At 39.4% G+C, this 22,241-nt stretch overlaps 1 protein-coding gene across 5 annotated transcripts in view; it reads right to left on the reverse strand.

The window, feature by feature from the left end:
* Nucleotides 1-22,241, reverse strand: part of PRCP (prolylcarboxypeptidase) — a 59,817-nt gene that overhangs the window by 27,765 nt on the left and 9,811 nt on the right. For all 5 annotated transcript variants that reach the window (XM_033121399.1, XM_033121397.1, XM_033121401.1 and 2 more), the window contains exon 3: nt 433-573. In XM_033121399.1, coding sequence (XP_032977290.1) covers nt 433-573 — 141 coding nt within the window. The remainder of the gene's footprint in view (nt 1-432; nt 574-22,241) is intronic.

Consider the following 22,241-nt stretch of genomic DNA (forward strand, 5'->3'; position numbering starts at 1 on the left):
AAAAAAAATTCCTGCCCTTGTATTTACATTCTAAAGACCATAATAAAAATAAAATAAAAAACTACATGCCATAACATTCCTATTCCCATTTACCTCATATCCTTGTTCATTCTAGAAGTAAGCTGGGAATTTAAAAATATCTTTCCAAATTCAATTGTCCGATAATAGTATGTCATTCTTTTTATGTGTAATTCTTTAATGCTGAACATGCAGGTTTGTTGGTTATCTCTATTTATTATTTTATGAACTGCCTATTCATGTTTTTTTGCTGTTTTTCTATTATTAGTGAGTATACCTTTTTTGTTATTTTTTTAAAGAACTTAACAATTAAGTACAGTAAAACTTGGTCATAGATACTGCAAAATATTTTTCTTCCAGTTTATCATAACAAAAGGTAAATAGAGCATAGGAACTTCACAAATCTGCACGTACCGTATTATTGCAAAACCAGATAATGTCCCCTTCATTACCAGTGTAGAAAAGTATTGATCCACCGTCTTTCCTCCAGTGTTCATCAGCTATTAGGTACCGCTGTTTAAAAGTTTTATCAGTATTAAATCCAAAATGATCAACCTATGGCAAAAAAACAAAAACAGACAACACATATTTCAAAGGAAAGTAATTTAATGAGTTCAAAAAAAAAGTCTTTAAATTTGCTCTTTCATTAAAATCTACCTATGCTACAAAAATCACAAAAAAGTTTAAACTTCATTTGATTTTATTAGTAGTGGTAATACTGACACTGTTATCTTGAAATTATTTTCTTTATATTGTAAGATAAAGCAATGTTATTGGTGATCAAGATTTCCAGTGTTAGAGAAAAGATACAATTATAAAATCAAGTAGTTACTTTAAAACACAGTAATGTTTAAACTGAGTTGGAAATAGTGATGTGAATCCATTAATTTCTAAAATATAGATATCATTACTATCTGAATTTTCATTATCCAAACTTTCAATTTCAAAATTAAAAAACCAAAAAGACCACTGAAAAGTTCTATAAACACTGTCAGCCCAGTAAAAACTGACATTCCAAGGGCCAGTATATTGGTGTCTAATACCTTTCCCCACTAAAAGGAACTAGGGCTTGTCAGTGACATGGCTGAGTGACATTCGGGACAAGGAAGCGATTAGATGGGCCTATGCATCTTGCTGTTCAAGGAAGTACTCAAATATGAATGGAGTTATGTCTAACAGAAATAAGAGCCAACTACAAACGATTATCATTGGCTAAAGTTTTAATAAATTGAATATAAAATAAATTGAACATAAAAAGAATAATTATAGTTGATTAAAATATTCAATTCATGAAAATCCATTAGTCTAATCTTTTTTCTTTGATAAAAAAGAAAAATCAAGAAAAACATTCATTTCTCACCATTTAACGTGTCTATTAAACCAATTCCTTAGTTAGAAATTAGGAATAAAAAAGTAAAGAACTCATCATTTAACCAGCCTTTCCAACAGAATTGTATTTCAGGGACCAAATAGTCCCAGTTGATGAAAAAGAGCTCTGTTTAATCAAATGTCATCTATTGGCAGTAGTAATGACAGAATTAGAAAAATGATAGTTCTGTAAACCCTAACGGAGTTATGATTCAGCATAAATTACCAAAAGGTGTTAAATTAGGAGAAAGGATGATAGAGAAATGAATTCTTCATATTCGTGCCCAAGTAATACCACAGAGAATACTGTCTCGTAACAAGGGGACTATGTCCTTCACAACGGAAGGATCAGGCTGTCATCACCTTAATCTAGTGATCAACGTTAGTATAACTAATGGTGAGGTAGGCAGGGAGTACGCATCTCCTCGGGTGGGACACCACAAAGCACATATTGTCACCTACGATGAATTCTGGCCAAACATGTTCAATTGTGTCTTAATCTAGCCTTTAGGTCTAATTTCCGGTTTCCAGGAAATACACAGGGTAAAACAAGCTGAAGACACTCTGAAGAGGCAATGAGACAAATCCAAAAGTGGGACATTTTACAAGACAATGGCAAGGTAATGTCATTAAAAGAGGACCGTTTTAGATTAAATAAATTTTAAGGAACATAATAAACAGACGCAATGCATGACTCCAGAGTGTATCGTGGTTTGAACATACAAGATATAAATTACAATTTAGGGACAACTAGGTTAATCTGAATACGGACTAGGTACTAGATAATAATGAGGCATTGTTAATTTTGTTAGGAGTGATTATATTATTTTGGCTACATAGAAAATGATTTTTTTATTTTTTAAAACTGCACACAGAAGAATTTAGAATTAGAATGTCAAGCTGTCTGTAATTTACTTGAAAATACTTCATCATAAAAAAGTAAAATGAATTTAAAGGAAGAAAATTTAATCTATACTGAAAGAAACAAAACACACAGAATACTGAGACTTTGCAAGACAGACAACATTAAACATATCAAAAATGATGTTAAGCTTAAATTGAACTTTGAATACATTTTTTTTTTGAGATTTTCCTCCCTCACCTAATGAACTCACCATTTAAAAAATAATTATCAGGTCCTATAACACAGTAAGATTCACAGACAACTATCTGAATTGACAGTTACCCCACAGTACAGAGCCCCACTGACCCTTTAGGATCATGGGAGCTGAATGTCACAGTGCTTTCGGGGGACAGGAGTGAGAATGCAGTGTCTGGTCTGGGGCAGACATAGGCTGATCCAGTGCTGCTCAAGCCTCCCTGGGGCAGGTGTTGGTTCTGACCTAAGACTTTCTTAAGTCGTTCTAAAACAAATGGGACCCCCCCACACTGAGCTACATCTACATATACACACTTTTCACATTCTTATCAAAGGCCCCCAAATGCAAGTTTCACAAAACTGCATCTAATTACATACTTCTTGATTTTTATGATCATTGCCACATATAGTCCTAAAATATAAGCTATCCTAAACTAACGACTGCCTACATTCAGAAAAATAAGCAGTTTGTATGGAGGAGCTGTATAATAACGATGTCCATGTGTTAAAAACCCCTCCCATTATATATGTAAACTCACTCAATCATTCATTCAATAGCAATTATTGAATGGGCCAAGTACTTGTTCTGGGCCAAGCAGTACGCAAAAGGATAGAGTTGGCTGAGCCACAATCCCTGCATTTAACTTAAACTAATACCCTGTTTCCCCGAAAATAAGACCTACCCAAACAATCAGCTCTAATGTGTCTTTTGGAGCAAAAATTAATGTAAGACCCGGTCTTATATTGTATCATATCATATCATATCATATCATATCATATTATTATAAAACCCGGTCTTATAGTAAAATAAGACCGGGTTTTATATTAATTTTTGCTCCAAAAGATACATTAGAGCTGATTGTCCGGCTAGGTCTTATTTTCGAAGAAACACGGTACCAGTCAGTCTAAAAATAAAAGAGCAAGAGAGACAGACAGCGAAGGGAAGACAGACAAGTGATTCCACCTGCTTCCATTCAACAAGCACAGTTTTTCTCCATGTGAGGTCCCTGGAGGAACAGCATCGCCTCAGAAGCTGTTAGAAATGCAAATCCTCTGGCTGAATCCCAAACCTACTGACTCAGAAACTGTGTGAGTAGAACCCAGGGATCTATATTTTAACAAACCCTCCAGTGATTCTGATGCATGGCTGAAGTTTTGAGAACCACTGAGTTAGCAGAAGCCCCCAAATAAGACATGAATCCACTATTCCTTGTTTTGATCTAGGTTTTAGAACATCTCTTATACTGTAAGCATCTCACCACACTGAATGAGGCTATGATGTTTAAAGATGTAAATTATCACCCAACATTGCCCCCAAATACAAGCCAACTGTATCATCTGAAACTGAACAGAAAAAATCATGATCTATTTCAATAGGGCAGGAAAGCTTGGCTGTGCTGGACTTAAAGAAAGAAGTACAGGGCTCTCTAACAAGATGCTTTCCTGTGGGATTTTCAAAGATAATTCTGCCATAGTGATTTTTCACCTTACCTACTGACTTTAGAACCTAATCTTCTTGTCAAAAGAGACATGGTTATACCCTTAAAAGCATCCCATAAAGAAAAACATTTCAATAATCCAGTCTAAAGTTTTCACATTTGAAAACATGGTATGGGTTTGTCTGTATCATATTAAACGTAAATGGCAAAAAATTCTTGCCAGAGGGAAAGCTTCCATCTAGAAAAACAAGGGCCACAAGAACTTCAAAACCAGAGAAAGTCACACTTGCTCTGTGGCCACTCTCAGGGCACACCTGCTCCTAGCCATCATCCCTAACCGTTTAGATTGGAGGAAAGGGGTAGGAACCCTGGTATGATAGAAAGAAAGTAGTCTGAGAGTTAAGGGGCCTGAACTTGAATCTCTATTCAAGCAAGTCACTTAACCTCTCTGAGCCCTAGTGTCTTCCTATGTAAAATAGGATAATAACACATAATTCAAAGGATTGTTGCGAGGAATAGAGAAAAGGTACCTGAAGTACCAGATATAGTTCGATATATAGTGCTCAATAAATATTAGTTTTCTCCATTCAATCTGCACACCAGTTGTAAGCATAGAGTACTTCGATGGGGTCAGTGAGGTGAAGAGATGATGAAGCTCTTCACAGAATTACAGGAAATACCCTCAGAAGGTCAAGATCTCTCTCTCTCTCTCTCTCTCTCTCTCTCTCTCTCTTTTTGTGTGCTTCACCTAAACATTAAATAGCTAGAAACAGGCAGTGAAATCTCCTTTGTAAAACATTACAGAATTTTCTTGGCTCCTTCCGATAACCGTATTTATCAACGTCCAGCTACATAGTAGATGTATAGTTTCCATACCTAATGGCCCAGCACACTGGGGCATTGTGCCCTCTGTTGTTGAGAACAGGGACCTACACACCTTTTCCAGCTCTGTGCTCCTAAATAGAGATTTTATAAATCACAACACAAAAGGGGACAAGGGTCTTAGAAACCATTTGATCTGTGTTGTCCAACTGAAGAAACTGGGCTCAAAGGTCAAGTGACTTGGTCACAAGTCAGAGGCAGGGCTGGAACTTATTTTGCAATTTGATTTATCAAAATAACTGGAATTAATAATAGTTCTGTAAAAGTGACACAGGCATGACCGACCTCAAAAAGGAAACCTCTGCTCACATACAGTAGTTATTTCTAGAATGTGGTCCAAGAAACTTTAAGTGATGCTTCCCTCATTCACCTTGCAGAAGAGAAAGAAATCCATGAGAATGGATAGGCAAGAAGGCACAAAAAGAACATCCTTTAAATACAGTTTATTTGGGCAATAATTATTTGGACTTTAAAATTTGAAAATGAAGCTCACATCCAGAAAAGCCTGAAGAACATTACATCTGGTAGACACAGTTTTGGTGGCAATGTAGGGGCAATGGGGTGTGGGGGTGGTAACAGAGCACCTACTACGTGCCTGGCACTGTGCTTTGCACAGATTGCTTCATCATCCTCCCAATAACCCTCACCAGTCTTACAATTAGGATGCTGAAGTTCAAAGAGGTCACATAACTTGCCCAAGGTGACATAACTAATAACTAAAAGTCAAATACAATTCTTTTTCATGTGCTTTTATCTTCTACCCAATCCTACTTCTAACAAAAGCCAGCCTGCTTTGTCAGTATAACATATATTACAGCTAGGGCTGACTACGAACCCAAACTTCAGCAGGAACACTAGAGTATCTTTCCCCTAAATTTGCAAAATAAAGAACATATCTCCCAGCCATTTACCAATATTTATACTGAAGAATATGTGGAATGGTGGTGTTTTCACTTACCTGACTCAATAATTGCTAAAATACTACTATTTTTAACTCATTTCATTAGGTTACTGATAAACAAAATCGCATTGACTCTTACTCGGTAAGAGTTTTTAAAAAACTCAGTATACAGTTGGTTTTATTGATGCACCCAGATATATAATAGCTAATTGAAATTTTACTAAAGATGTGAAAAGTGGACTCACAGATATACAGGACAAAAAAAAATGGACTCACATCTCCAATAAACTAAAGTACCTTAAAGAAGGGCGTTCTGGTTTCCAATTCTAACCCAGAGGTGCTAAAATGAAATAAGACCCCTTTTCTTCCATTTGATGTGTGTGTCCTATATTAATTTTAGAATTGTGGCATTACATTTTTAGGGTTCCTAAATGAATTCTGACATCATTTCTAGGTAAACTTGATCTCTCCTGAAATGGGGAACATCTTCACATTGGAAAGATACAAGTTGTCAGAGAAGCAACCAAAACTTGGAAGGGAAGTGGGATTTAGTTAGGCCCTAGGTCTCCAGCTGGAGACAGTAGATGTCTACAAGTGGAGTCCTATTAAGTTAAGTTGTCCCTCACACAGTGGTAGCCCCAGAGCTAGGACAAGGATGGAAGAGCAAGCCATATCTTACGAGTCAGGCCACGTGTGACTACCATTTATTTCTACTTCTTTATGTCACAGCCATTAAAAATTCCTGCTTAAATGTTCTACCTTTGTTCATCTGCCCTATGAAGATATCACGAAGAACTGAAGGCTAAATTTGACTTAAAGAATTAAAACAGTATTCCTTGAGGACAGTGTGCTGGTGACAGGGGAAACGATCTCAAGTCCCTTGAAAAGAAAGGTGAGCATATGGAACAGGATTGGCCTTCCCTCCCCACAGGGATGCTCTCTTCATTGCCTATCTTAGCAGGTCTAGTTTCCATTTTGACAAGGGAAGTGAAAGTTTCCTCAGATATACCCTTCAAATGAAATCATCGTTCTACGTAATAAAGGCACTGCTCTTCTTCATACATGGCAGACACTCACGTATCCATATTAACGAGGAGACAATTATATTCACTCCTTCTATACTTTTTTAGTAACGTGCCCCCAATCTTAAAAAGGAGATTCTTACAAATAAATTATTTATTTAAAGAGGAAATAACAAAATGGGAAAGGAAGAAAAGGAGTGATACAGGCGAGTCCACCATGGAAAAAGTGTGGCGATCTAGCCTCTTATACTTACAAATGGATAATTAGAAAGGCAAGGACAGAACAGCTACCACAGTGCTCCTGTACCAGACAGATACTTTATAAATAATTATTAAATAAATGTAGTTCAAATCTTCTAAATCAGTGGTTCCATTTATTTATTCATTCATTCATTAAAGCTTATAAGAGTTTATTTGAGCCAAACTGACAATTGCCGGGAAGCAAAATCTCAACTGCTTGAGAAAATGCTCCAGCGAAATGGCAGTTTGCAGTTTATCTTATACGTAGACTCAAAGGAGGAGGGTTACGTGAAATCCACTGGTGACAGATTAAGCGGGTGGGAGAAAGCAAAGCGGGGAAATCTCTGGGATTGGATAAAAGTAAATTGCAGAGACAGGTACTTCTTTCACACAGGTGGTACAGGATAGTTAATAGTTCACATAGAGATGTTAATCAAGGGACAAGAATCATAATGAGGGATTCTGTACTTTCCTTCTGTGGTCCAGAAAAAAGGGATTACTGACATTCCAAGGATGTCATTTTAGGTACAAAAAGACAATAGACAGGCACACTTGAAGGCACAAATTAACTTTATGAAGGAAGCTAAAGATATGACTTCCCGCCATGGCCCACTTAGTTATGAAATTTTTTATGCTCACGCCATCTCATGTAATTATTTTCAGTCTCCTGAGTTTGTCAGGTTTAATATGTGGCCCCTTTCCCATCCACATCAGTAACCCCCTTTTCACTGACCAAGGACTGTGGACCCCAAAGAGGGAATCACATTCTAAATTACCAAAATGCCGTGAAATCAAAATACTCTCTGCTCTACTGCTAAAACAGAGAGGGAGATATCCTGTCTTCAAGAACACTGAAAACACTCCAGTAAATCAAGAAATAACATGTTTTGTCAAAGAACAGTTAAGTATTTCATCAACGATTCAAGCATCACCTGTTGGTTAAACAACTGTGAAAGCACCACATGATCAATACCACCTGCCGGCTTCAGGAGGTTTGTACCACTGGAGTTACCTGGCCACTGCTTAAGCTCTCAAATTAGAGAGAAACGGCTGCTGTGATTATGAAAAAAATAAATTTTAAGAAATGTTACACCATCAGATGGCGCTATTGTATAAAAAGTAAAGGGAGAGACAAGTTTTAAATACTAGATTCATAAAATTTTAGGACAGGAACAGAATTTAGATAAGTCCGAACTCTTAAATGAAAAAACTGAGATACAGAGATGCCAGTTATTTTAAATCTTTCTTTTTAAAATAAAGGTATATCCACATAATTTAAATAGGGCATTCATCACCCTTCTTTTTAAAGTCAGGGTTCAAAATTTGTGCTGTTAGAAGTCAGGATAGTGGTTACCCTTGTAGGAGAAAAGTGACTCTAAAACAGAATGAGGACAGTGTATTTTTCTATATGGATAATAAAATAATTAACACATAGATTTGTAAGCATTTAAGATGCCCTTTGGGGCTGGCCCGGTGGCTCAGGTGGTTGGAGTGCCGTGCTCCTAATGCTGAGGTCGCCAGTTCGATTCCCACAAGAGCCAGTGAGCCGCGCCCTCTACAGCTAAGATTGGGAACAACAGCTCTCCCTGGAGCTGGGCTGCAGTGGGCTGCAGACTGCCTCAGCTGGGAGGGAGCACAGTGTCCTTCCTACACACCTAGACTGAGAGACAACGGCTTGAAGGGGGGGGAAACCTTTGAGATATACTTTGTACTTTATGATTTACTTTATAATGTATTATTTCTAGTTCACTAGTTACACGTAAATTATATTACACTAAATCACATCTAATTTTTCCTTCATTTAAAGATGAGTATTGAGTACTAACTTATTAAATGACAGACATTAAGGAAAGAGACCTGCGTAAGACACAATTGCACCTTTCAAATTTTGAATCTAACAAAAGTGATGAACATACTAATAAACAATCCCATGATGATGTGGTTAAGTTCTGTAAACAAAGGGCTGTGGGAGGGCAGTAGAGGAAGTTACTACTCAGCCTAAGGAAATCATGGAAGGCTACACCAAGAAGGTGACATCTGAGCTGAACCCTGAAGAATAACAAGAATTTTTGCAGGTACAGAAGAGAACTTCAAGCAAAGGGAGCATGATGAACTATGCATAACAAACATATTCAAGACGTGTTGTTGTTTTATGGCAGGAGGTATATAGTTTATCAGGGTAAGAGAGAGAAGATTAAATTCATCAGGCTACCACCAGACGTAGATATGAAAACCTTCCTATGAAGAGATACCACACTGACCTGAGATTGCCTCTCTAAACCAACAATAAATGAAATAGGTCCACTAGAAGTAGAGCCTTAATGAGGCAGAGACTTTTGTCTGTTTTGTCCACTGCTAAATCCCACAGTGCTCCTGTACAAGACAGGGCCTAGAAAAATATATGGCACATAGTATAAAATCAGTGACTATGTAGAGAAGGAATGAATGCATGCATACATCCTAGCTCTGCAATTGGTATAAAAACAGACCCAACAGAGCTTCAGAGAACAGCCTGACTCAAAGCGATGAGAATAGAGATCAAAGTTCCCTAGATCAAGTTTGTGCAGGTTTCCTCATTGCATGGGTCTGTTACTGGCTGTAGTTGGATGTGCCTTTTGCCCACTGGCAGATCACATGCCTAACGGAGAACCCAAGCATAAAATCTAAAACTGAGTCATAACAAGTTAGCCTTATCCAGGCTGCTGAGAAAGCAGGAACTGCATGCCCTCTGCTGGAGGTAGAAACAGGAAGGTAACTACAAATTATGCCAGCATCTTGGTAGAGGGGCAGGGAAGGACGACTAATCAGCATTTTACTGACATGTATAACCTAAAATATACCTGACCTTATGACAGGGTTATAGTCACAGTTTCAGGACTGGAAAGGACTTACAGCTGTGGCTTTCAGCCAATGCACAGTATTTAACACGAATGACAGCTTCCTGTAAAATGTGCATCAGAATGGCTCATCGAGGAGCATTCTAGAGTTCAGTAAACTTAAATGTAATGCAAAATGTTGATTTGATCTACGTATAAAACAAAATTTTCCAACAACAGAGTTTTATGACGAAGGAAAAAACATGGGAAAGGTGTTATGTCCAAGGGCAAAAAGATGATTAGAGGGATTAGTTGAGACTCCAGGTGACGGGGGATTCTGTGATGCAGGGAGATTCCGAGGAGGCAGGAGGGAATGGGGTTCACAGCACAAATGGAGGGATTTGACTTGGACAGGAGAGGAACCCCGCCTCCGTTGGAAAAGAGATGGGTGAAGAAGGAGTTACATTTCAAGGTGGAAAGGGAAGAAAACTGAAGGGGTTCTAACTAAAATGCCTCTCATACAACATCTTCGTTTTTTAATCAGTGAAGTAGGGGGCAAGGCTATCTATTAAAAGAGAGTAAAACAGCATACTGTGGCAATGATTTGGACATAGAGGTAAAAGTGTAGCATGGAAGAAAAAACTGATGTTTAAGTCTCCAGAGGGTCCCTGAGGTGGGAGACTGAATTTGCAGGCACAACCACCTGCCTAGCTGTGGATTTACTTCACCAGAAATCCAGAGTAGAGAAGTTTAATGGCTGGATAAAACCAGGATGGGAATTTCATAAAGAGGCTGTGACAGAAGGACAGGGGGCAAGCGAGTCGGTCATCCCTATCTCCATGTAACCATGAATACACAGAGCAATGAGGGCCTCGCCCACCACAGACAGATGCTGCCAAAAGTGCTTGTTGATTTGCCAGGGAATTTAAACTATTTTGCAGTTACCCCATTTTAAGGAATGAAAAATGTTGCCAGAACTCATATATACAATGCGTAAGCATTTCAATGGCAATCTTATAAAAGTTATGTAATGCTGTACATCCTCCTTCTGCATAAATGCTGTGATGTATATAACTTATAATCCTATCATCCACACTACCCCTCCTCTGAAGAGACAGTCCTCCTGCAAAGGGCTCCAATGACTCCCCAAATCTATCCTCTAACTAAGCAACCCTGGGTTTTAACCATACAACACTATTTCTAAAATCTCCATAACCCTGTTCATATCCTACGTCAATTACATTCTCTCTCATGGATGGTGTGCCCAGAATGGAGTACAATGCATGAAATGTGCTATAACTAAGTGCTTTGCTCACCACTGGCCAGAAGTAAATAACTTGTATGTTTATAGATACAGCTCCACTAATACAGCCTACTGCAAACTGAGAGTAAGGGAAGGTGCACTGGGTTAAATAGTGTGCCCCCAAATTCATATCCTTCCTGGAACCTCAGAATGTGATTTCATTTGGAAATACGGTCAATGCAGAAGTGATTAGTCAAGATGTGGTCATGCTGGAGTAGGGTGGGTCCTTAATTCATTGTAACTGGTGTCCTTATAAGAAGAGAAGAGACACAAAGACAGATACCGAGAGGAAGGAGAATGCCATGTCAAGCACAGATGCACAAAAGAAAGATGGTTATGTGAGGACGGAAGAAGACACTGGAATTACGTAGCCGCAAGCCAAAGAATGCCCACAACCACCAGGAGCTAGGAGTGGGCCCCTGAACAGATTCTCCCTTGGAGCTCCCCAAAGGACCTGAACCAATCTTGCCAACACCTTGATTTTGAACTTCTGGCGTCCAGAACTGTGAGAAAATAAATTTCTGTTCTTTTAAGCTTCCCGGTTTGCGGTCCTTTGTTTATAACAGCCTTAAGAAACTAACACAGAAAGCCTCTCCATGGAGGTGGCATTAGAGGTAAAGCCTGATGGAACCAGCAAGGGGAAAAACCCAGAAAGAAGGCACAAAAAAATACAAAGGCTGAGAGGCCAGAAAGAGCTTGGAATGCTGTAGAAACAGAAAGGATCCCGGAGCCTGGAGCACGGTAAACAAGGCAGCAATGGTATAGGATGAGGCTTGTGGCCAGGTCGGCCATGGTAGGGAGTTTCAATTTAATATTAAGAGCAAGGGGAAGCCTTAAAAGAGTTTTAAGACTTGTTCTGATCTATATTTTAAAGAGCTCACTCTGGCTATTCTGTGGATGATGACTTGGAGAGAGATGGTCAAGAAAGGGAGAAAGAGTAAACAGAAGGCTACTGACAGGTCCAGGAGAGAGATCATGGTAAGACTCATAAATAAGCCAGGTTTCAACCCCAAGTCTCTCTTCAATTGGTACATATGTATATAATACATATAACAATGTTCACGTTCCAAAATCATGATACACCCAGGAAAGATCAGAATATAAAAGGACCTAATGTCTGACAACAGCAGCATTCAGATAACAGCAAACACCAAAAACAAGTCTTTTGAAAAGTTGTAACCAACACTACTGCCCTTTAATAACGGATTCTGCACTGACCCTGACTGTGGGCATTTGAAGGGTAAGAGCCCTACGAAACTGGTGACAGAGTTCCAAGGCCATCAGGTTCCTCCCAGCATTGAACGGAAGTTAACAAAGTAGATTCTATTTCCACTTTTTTCCTCCAAATTCTATTTAAAGAAATTGTACAAAGTGAGAATCTAACAGTTCTCAAACTTTATAGTCCCTGTTTCCCTCTGGTGAGACAGAAGAAATGAGGGATCACAATTTTGACCTGGTTACCTCTGTTAAATTAATAAACTACTTTTCTAAAAAAAAAGTCTGACATGCAAACAAGATACTGAAACATAATGCTAAAATGCATCTCCTCCTTTCGCATGGAGGACCTTCTGTGAATCACACATTGCAAGAACCACTGCAACAAAACCTACGGCATTCTCTTTTCAGAGACTGCCTTAAAATGAATTATTATTATTATACTGACTAATTAACACATGATTTTAAAGGCTTTCAGCATTCTGAAAAATTAAACTTTACAGAATCTCCACAAGAAGAGTCTCCACAAAAGGAAGCAACTGAAGAAAGTAGCTGCCTAAGCTTTTTCCTCCTGGGGAACTCCAACATCAAATTCTCAGTCAGGGTTTCACTACACAATGGCCTCTAGAGACTTTTTATCATCAACTTAAAAATACACTCTATAGACTACTCATTGTTTTCAGCATTCATCCGGTCTGAATGATAAGGACACTATAGAAAAGATAAAGGAAGGGAAAAGGATATCCTCAGCTGAAACCAAAAAGCTCAGAACAATGACACCAAGTTCAAACAAGACCAAGTTGCTTCTTTGATTACTTTCAGGTGCTTTTGCCACTACGTCACCATCCTGCATAGCAAATGCCCAGAGCTAATACGATGTACAAAGAAATCACGGTCAGTGCTGGTAGTCATTCATTCATTCGTTCCTTCATTCAACAAGTACTTCTTGAGTGCCTACTATGGGATAAATGCTAGAGATATAATAGTGAACAAGCTGAATATGGTCACTGCTCAGACAGTGCTATAGTCTAATAAAAGAAACAGACAACAAACGATACACAAATAAAGAAACACTTAGAACCTGTGATTGTGCAGGTTTGATTCTGGCAGAGAAAACACAGGTAGACCTAATCTGAATAGGGGAGACCTAGAGGGGGTCTCAGAGCAGGCAGTAGTTAATTAAGCCGTTCATCCACAGCCTTCTAGGTAGATATGTCAACAGTGTGAAAAGGCCCTGGGGGTTTTATTCAATGCCACTTCCTACATGAAGCATACCTTAGCCTTTCTGCCTTCTTTGCACTTCCATAGTTATTTTAGTTCTAGTATAGTGCGTTTCAAATGTAGCTTTGCACTATAGTTATTTATACATACATATTGTATACCTGCTATCCTATCATAAACCCCAACACTAAGTAACCCCATATGAGACGTTAGAATCTATTGATCAAACCATGTGTAGTATTCCCACTGCCCTTGTGAATAACGTAAGGGCTAAATGTCCCCCATGTGTTCTTCACAGGAACCCTATGAAGTGGAGAGGCTGCATTTTCCCCACCACACCGTACTGCCCCTCCCTTCTTGTTCCTGCCTGAACCCCCACAGAACAAAGCACACAATGGGCACAAGACTTCTTGCATCAGACTGTTGAGCTGAACTGTGCAGAAGTGAGATGGGTAACATGACACCAGTAAGACTCTTCTCTTTCCATCAGGTGTATTAACAACCTCAGGAAACATGAACAGATCCTAAATTATCAAGTTAAAATCCAACTGAACCTTGAAAGGGTAGAAGAGTGATAAACACAGAAGTGAGTCTGATTAATACCGATTCTCCTTAGCGAGGGCAAGGCCCTTCCCCCCTCCCCCACTTCCCAGGCGCCTGCTGCATGTGCCCGACTACACTGGACACAAGGATAAAAGGCTCAGTCTTCGCTCTCAAAGAGGCCAGTCTAGTGGAGACAAGCGAGCAAAGACACGATTTCCACGCAGAAGATGCACATTATGAATACGGGTAAGCACAGATGTTTGCTATGGCAGCATGGAGGAGATGCAGCCCCACCAAATTCTTGTACAGGAAGCTGCAGTGAAGGCAAACTCGGAGGAGCTGACAGTACCCACACCAGGACCCTGCCCACCTCTTTTCCAACCTCATCTTCTACCACCTGCCCCGCTCCTACTTCACAACGCAGAAATCCCCTAGGACATAGTGTGCTTTCCCAAGTCTCCAGGCCGGTGCCCAGATTTTCCCCCTGCATAGAATATCCTCCTCCCTCATATCATTACAGAAAACTCCTACCTCTCCTCCGTCCATCCAAGTGTCCGCTCAAGCACTGTCCCCTCCATAAAGCTTTCCAGGACAACCCCAGGTCCAGAGGGGAGTGCTCCTTCTCCAGTGGAAAGAACCCACTTTGTAGCCTGACAGTCCTGGGTTAAAATGCTGATTGTGCCCCTTTCCAATTGGGGGAATGCCAGCAAACTTTTTCACATCTCTGAACCTCGACTGATTCATCTGTAAAAGGAGCTACAAATATCTTCCTTACGAGGTTGCAAGGATTCAAGGTAGTACCTTGTGTATACAAATCCCCGACCATGGTAAAGGCTCAAATTTGAATTATAGCAAATGCCCCCTGATGATTGATCCATAATTTTATCTTGTGGTATTAAAAACACACAGAGAAGTATATTACCACTGTATTAATATTTTCACAACATTTGGCATATGACCCTAGGGAACCTAAGAAACAGTTTGATGATACATTTTCCCCAGGTACAATTCTGTCCTCATTAATGCAATAAAAATAATGTAAGGTAGCCTTTACATAAAGGATCTTCTAGAAGAGAAACAAACTGCCACAAAGAATCTAACCAAGAAAACCTTCACCTAAAAGGCTCATTTATTGAGAGAGAGAGATACAAAGAGAGAGAGAGACAGGAGAGGGAGAGAAAGAGAGAAAACAGCACATTCTGAGGAAAATTACTTGGGAATAATAATAATAATCTGCCCTAATATAATACTGTATGTCAACGGTAACTGAAAAATAAAAAAATTAAAAAATAATAATAGTCTGCCAACTCTACTTACTATAGGATATTGCCTCCCTTTAAAACTATAATCCAGGCTGCCTACAATGAGAATTACAGCTATTCAGAAGTGATGATGTTTTTATCCCATAGCCTACCACCTCTTAGAGCTCCCCATTTCTAAAATATACTTTTTTGTCTGTCCCCAAAATGGATGAGTATTAAACAAGAAATAAATCTTCTTCCTTATGGTAACCTGCTTTGCTCGTTGGTGTTAGAAATACAATCAAAGTCTGGAAACCTCAATTACGAAGCCTGCTGTTATGCAAGCATAAAAACACTGAGAAGCAAAACAAGACAGTGAATAAATAAAGAGGAAGTGGAGGTATATTATTCCCATCTTCCATTGCTAAAAAAACCCCAAAAAACAAAACAAACAAACAAAAAAACACCTTGAAAGGAATGATTTAACTATCAAGGAAAAAAATCTGTGACTGCTAATACCCAAATCCCTTCTCCCCAAACAGAATCATCTTCCTAATATAGGAAGTAGTTTTCACATGCAATTCTCCCTCCTCTGAACCCGCATGCTATATACTTCTCTTGCAATACTTCACTGTCTCCCTATAGTAAAGATTTTTGATTCCATGTCTTACCTCTGCATTACAGGAGAAACACTCACTTTTGTAAGGCCCACATAGTCTAGGTTAGTGTTATATAAAATGGAGGTTGTGATCCATTAGTGGGTTATAAACTAAATTTAGTGCGTCATAGTCAGCATTTCTCTTTAACAAAGTTGCATATTATTCAGCAACCTACCTACAGAATTTAAAATGATGTTTATCGGGAAATTTCAAAAATTTAAACCTCCTAAACCATATGACCCTGTGGGTGTATTAATTCTAGGGCATATATGCTTTCGACTTAAAGGATAAATACATGTTACATCATATACCAAGATACGTATAATTACAGCTCTGATTGGATTTTGGTGTGGAGGTGAAAAGGAGGGAATGAGATGATTCCAAAGTACTCTATCCTGGGTGACAAGGAGAAGAACAGTGGCATTAACAGCAACGTGACAAAACTCAGGAGTTTTAGAAGGGAGTGTTATATAAAAACATTAATGTTTGTTGTAAGTTGAACTTGCTTTGAACACTATACCTCTGAGTTGCACTTAGGTATCTATATGAGGAATCTTAAGCAGTGAAAACAGCATCCTATTCTTAAGGCACTTACTACCTGGAAGAACCAAGGCTGATTCTCTGCCAGTTCTTAAAATACTGAAATACTTCCATACCAGTTGGCAAATAATTGCCTTAGCATGCTGAGTGATGCCCACTCCTTCTCTATGCCCACGTGTGCCGCCGTTCCAATCCCTTCTCCAGACCTAAAGAACTAACCTATGGCACAGCTCCATGACCAGTTCTGTTCTGACTGGGCAGGATCTATACCATATTGGTAGTACTAGGCAAAATATAATAAAAGCAAGGCTAACAGCATTCAGAAGAGGGAGTACTCACTTCAGCTTGGGCCAGTTATTCATTCAAGCAGCTGTGGATGGCATATACTGAGTATGCACTGATGGGTGTGATCCCAGCACTCAGGCTGCCCAGAGTCTATGAGCATACCAATACACGAATACAAACAAATCACTGAAATCCAGAAGAAGTTTCTATAAAGTGCAATGGGGGTCACAAAGGAGATAGAAGTCAATCACCCAGCCCGTGGGAGAGAAGCAAACCAGTCCCATAGTTTCCTGGAGAAGGTGATACGAGACCTGAGCAGTGAAGGATGAACAGGAGTTTGCCAGGCAGAGAAAGGAAGAAGACAAACTATTCCAAGCAGAGCAAGACCAGCACTAAATGAGCCATATCTCAGCATAGTGTGTACAAAACAGTGAGATAGATGACCAGTGTGTAATGCCTGTATATAGTAATATATAATAAATGTTAGAGATTTTTTTCTTGCAGATTTACTTCTCTGATTAAGTTTTTAAAGGTTGATTCATTTGCCTTGTCTAAGCCTACCCTAGCTGAGCAAGGGATGGGGCAGGCAACGGCACACTGGGAGGTATGGGGTCAGTCAGTTTGGACTTTAAAAATGAAGCACATGGAACCTGCAAATCAACTAGTCACCTGCACTTGTTAGATGCGCGTAAGCAAAGATAAAGGAAGGACAGTGAATGGAGTGTAAAGTAGGAACAAAGGAACAACAGAACCTTGCTACTTTTCCAATTAATAAAGAGTGGGGCATTTCTTAATAGAAGGGAACAAGCCAGCACGAAACAGGCCAGACACCTTGAAAATCAAAGAAGTATTTAAAGAATAAATTTTTGCTGGAAGAACAAAAGGAAAGAGTAAATACATGTATATATTTGGCTGGGGTGTGAAGCGGAGAAAGAAGTTCAGCTGGAAACAAAGACTACAGATAAATAACTAAAAATTCAAATTAATAAAAGGTTTTGGCAATGTTATAGAATTTGAACTGCAAAAAGTCCTTCTGAAAATCTTTAAAAACCATGATCCATATTTTGTGGCAAATAACTCCCCTGGCCTCTCAGCCAATATCCATTTTACCATGTTACACTCACATTCTTCAGAGTTGGACCAAAGCACTAGGGGTATCTAAGTAACAGCAATAGGCCCTTTGCACTTAATGTTTGCGATAATACGGGACATTAACATGCAGTGTCATTCTATCAGCTCAGCTCCACATGTACCCAGATTGGTGCTGTGGGCTCCCAGACCCATACGTGAGTGAGACCCAAGGTTCTGCCCTTGAGGAGATGACAGAGAGGTGCTTGGCAAATGTGATTCCCCTCTCATTTAAAGTGTGGTCATCTAGAAATTAGACAACATAGAAAGGCAAACAATAAGCTTGTTTTGCTTTGTACTAGCTGCACTGGTCATTGTCATTTAAAGCCAATTGTTCGAGAGAAAGGAAGCATCAGACGCCAAGGAGAAGTGAGTTACCACCACTGCTTTCCAAAATTGTTGCATGAGCTGCTCCCTCAAAGGAAGAGGCCATCAGTGCTCAGGAAGTGACAGAGGCTTCCGACAGTTTTAACAGACAGTGTCTGCAGTGTGACCTATGGTTCAAACTGCATAAAAATAAAAATTCACTGACAAATGATAACAAGTACTTCCTCACTTTCCTATCAGTTGAATCAGAGCCATTGTTTGGGTTGTAGTTCCTTTTTTAAATTAGGTTATTAAATCACAATGATGCTGACCAAACATGTTAGTCATACGCCAGCACTGGCAAAGCTTGAACACACACACACACACACACACACACACACACACACACACACACACTTCTGTACTAATAAAATCTAATCAGTTACCAAGGGATCTTTCAAAAACTTTTTCTTCCCTCCCGAAAAACACAAGTGTTCTGTGTTATAAAGAGAAGGGAATTTGAAGACAGATCTGAGTTTGAGTGACAATTTTGCCACCTATTAGAGCTATTTAAACTTGAACAAGTTGCTTCATGTCTTTGGACTTGTTTTCTTATACATACAATGGAAAACATAATACCTACCCCAGCGGTCTTGTGATGGTTAAGTCAGATAACACATATGTACCAGTGCCCAGCAAGGGCCTCTGGGAAGTAAAAGCTTCTTGCATTACTATTTTGGTAGCTTATTATTAGCATGCGCCAAGTCTGAAAACACTGCCAAACACACATACGAACATACAATATTAATATATGTGTTATGTGTTTAATATTGCCACTTACAAGGAAGAAATTATGATATAAACCTTTAACAATTGGTCCTAAGTGTTCAGTTAAAAAAACCACAAAATGGCAAAGTCAAATTAAAACAAAAAAATTGCAGCTATCTTGGAACTGACGTCAGCAACAGGGCACTGACCTGGTGATAGTGAGGGCCTTTTACACACAAACGTGATGCGGCCTGGTACGTGCTTTGCTTTTGCTTTTGACTTTCTGTCCAGTTTCCAGTCACCAGCGCTGTGACACTGCAACACGAGGTCCGACACTGAAGTTTGTGAACTCATCCTAGAAAAAGTGCTACACACCTCATTGCTGAATATCACTACGATCACCTTCGAAGTGCTCCCCTTGGGAAGCTATGCACCGACGCCAGTGCCTAGTCCACCCTTCAGAGCAAGTTGGGGACTCTTTTTCTGGAATGGCCATCAGAGCTGTTGTTGTATTACCCTTGATGTCCTGAATGTCACCAAAATGTCTTCCTTTCAATATTTCCTTTATCTTCGGGTAAAGAAAGAAGTCATCGTTGGGGGCCAGATCAGGTGAGTAAAGAGGGTGTTCCAACACAGATATTTGTTTACTGGCTAAAAACTCCCTCACAGACAGTGCTGTGTGAGCTGGTGCACTGTCGTGATGCAAGAGCCATGGATTGTTGGTGAAAAGTTCATGTCGTCTTTTTCATGCAGCCTTTCAGCACTTCCAAATAGTAAACTTGGGTAACTGTTTGTCCAGTTGGTACAAATTCATAATGAATAATCCCTCTGATGTAAATAAAGGTCAGCAACATCATTGCAACAAGTTCATGAACTTAATTGTCAGACCGCATATGACTTCACCGCGGAGCCCTTTTATTCCTCTGTAAAAAAGATGTGGTAGTACCTCCCCGCAGTGAAAGACAGATATATGAAGAACTCTTATGCAGAACCTGTCACGAGGTGAAGGCTACTCTGGCCAACAGAGCATGCTCTGCCCCACACCAGTGAAGTCAATGAAAGCTTCCGAGAAGGAATACCCACACCACGAGTGTGTAAGTGGAAAGAGTGACAAAACTGACCTCAATGCTGAAGACTCACCTCCTGCCTCATCGTCTCTAGCGCCCTGTCCCAGTCTTACTGACCTCCTTTCAGTTGCTCCAACATGACCTGCTCTTTCCTAACTTACGATCTTGTGCCTGACACATCCTTGACCTGACAGAACTTTCGATCATCTCCTTCTCCTGGCTACCTCCTGCTTAGCTTTCTGGTCTCTGTTTTAACACCACTGCTGCCTAGAGGATTCCCTAATGCTTAGGGCTCCACTGTAGATCCTACAACAAACTACTTCCTTACAGTACATGTCACACTTGTAACTACTTGTCACTATCCTCTTTCCCACTAAACTGTAAACTTCATGAGATCTGGCTTTGCTTTCCACTTAACCCCAGCTATTAACACAGTGTATGGCACACAGAGCTTGATAAATATCTGTTAAATGAGTATGTAACTGTGCTGCTTTACTATATAAATGTTATAAGAGGGTTATAGTGCATTGTACCACATAACCAAATTGCAGTACTGTTCAGAGAAAGCTCCTAAAGAAATCTGATTTTAATAAATCTGCCTTTTCCTAACCCAGGTGGGTAGTCCTCACAACATTAGCAGCAAGAAAGAGGTATAAATGTCTATTACGTTGTTTTGTACACCTGAAACTAATAGTAAAAAATAAATAAAGTGACTAGTGAATATCCAAAACTTAAAAAGAAAGAAAGAAAGAAGAAAGAAAGAAAGAAAGAAAGAAAGAAAGAAAGAAAGAAAGAAAGAAAGAAGAAAGAAAGAAAGAAAGAAAGAAAGAAAGAAAGAAAGAAAGAAGGAAGGAAGAAAGAGAACATCATGAGTTTGAAAGAAACACAGCAGCTGTTCCTCTCCAGTCACAGGACCACAGGGCAACTTGGAACTGACACATACATAATAAAAAGTAACGATTTACAAATATATGTAGTTAATTCGCCCCTGTTTGCAAATGTAAAACCAAAATCATACGAAGAATTGCCTTTACTTTAGCTCTCAAATCAATATGGGCAGTACACAATTACCACATGAGTATTCTTTAAGGAGACATTTTCCCAATGTGTTCCTTCTTCTCCCTTCCCTTAGCCCTCACTCATACACAAAACAAAGAAAACAACAGGAACTGCTACACTCCCTCCGATGACTCTTTCTCTATAGATACATTGAAAGAAAGGCCAGTAGACAAGTAGCCACAGCTTCCAGATCATAAGAATAAGAGATTGAGAACAAGTAGGTCGGTTTTTATTTGCCATGACATTCTACCTTGTTCCCCAAAAGGACTTTAGACAGCTGTGAATCAAGTTTCCACATTGTTCCCCCCCAACACACACACACACACACACACACACACACACAACTTCCTTACACCAATGTGTAGATAAGTAGGAAAAGGGAGAGGGAGAAATATATAAATTCAAGATGAATGAAGATATAAATTCAATAACCATTCATAAGTAAAACAATTTGCAATATGCTATGGAGGAGTATGGATACGTAGTTACAAGACAGGGTTCCCTCTTTAAAAGGAGATTAAAACAAAGGTACAAAAAATTTTAACACAAGGCTAAAATAAAACACCTGCCATAAGAGAAGTACAAAGAGAGATCTGACCAATCACACACTTTCAGGAGGTTAAGAAATGGCTCCAAAAGGAGGCAGTGTCTTAAATGGGGCTTAAAAGATGGATGGGACTGATGATAAAGGAGGGAAGGGCACCAAAGAGGCATTCCAGGCAAAGGAAAAATGTGGGCTAAAGATAAAAACAAAAAAGTAGTGGGCATGTGTAGAGAATAGATTAGCAAACTGGAAAGGTAAGTTGAGGCCATAGGGTGAAAGGTCTTGAATGCTACAGGATTTTGTTCTTAATAAAGCAAACAATAAGGAATTATTGCAGGTTCTGAGCAGAAGAATGGCTTGAATGCAGGAGAAGTGATTAACGTGACCCATGGGGACTGCAGTGGAGGGGAAATTGCAGGTAGCAAGGAGGCCCAGTTGAAAGACTCTTCCAGTTCAGGAAGGCAGTAACAGGGGCCACAACAAAGGGTGAGGGCCATACAAATGACAATAACATATACTCTGAGGATGGAATCAACCCAACCTGGTAATTACAAGGAGTATGGGAGAAAGAAGAGCC

This window comes from Rhinolophus ferrumequinum, chromosome 11 (genome assembly GCF_004115265.2).
Source record: "Rhinolophus ferrumequinum isolate MPI-CBG mRhiFer1 chromosome 11, mRhiFer1_v1.p, whole genome shotgun sequence".
Classification (NCBI taxonomy): domain Eukaryota; kingdom Metazoa; phylum Chordata; class Mammalia; order Chiroptera; family Rhinolophidae; genus Rhinolophus; species Rhinolophus ferrumequinum.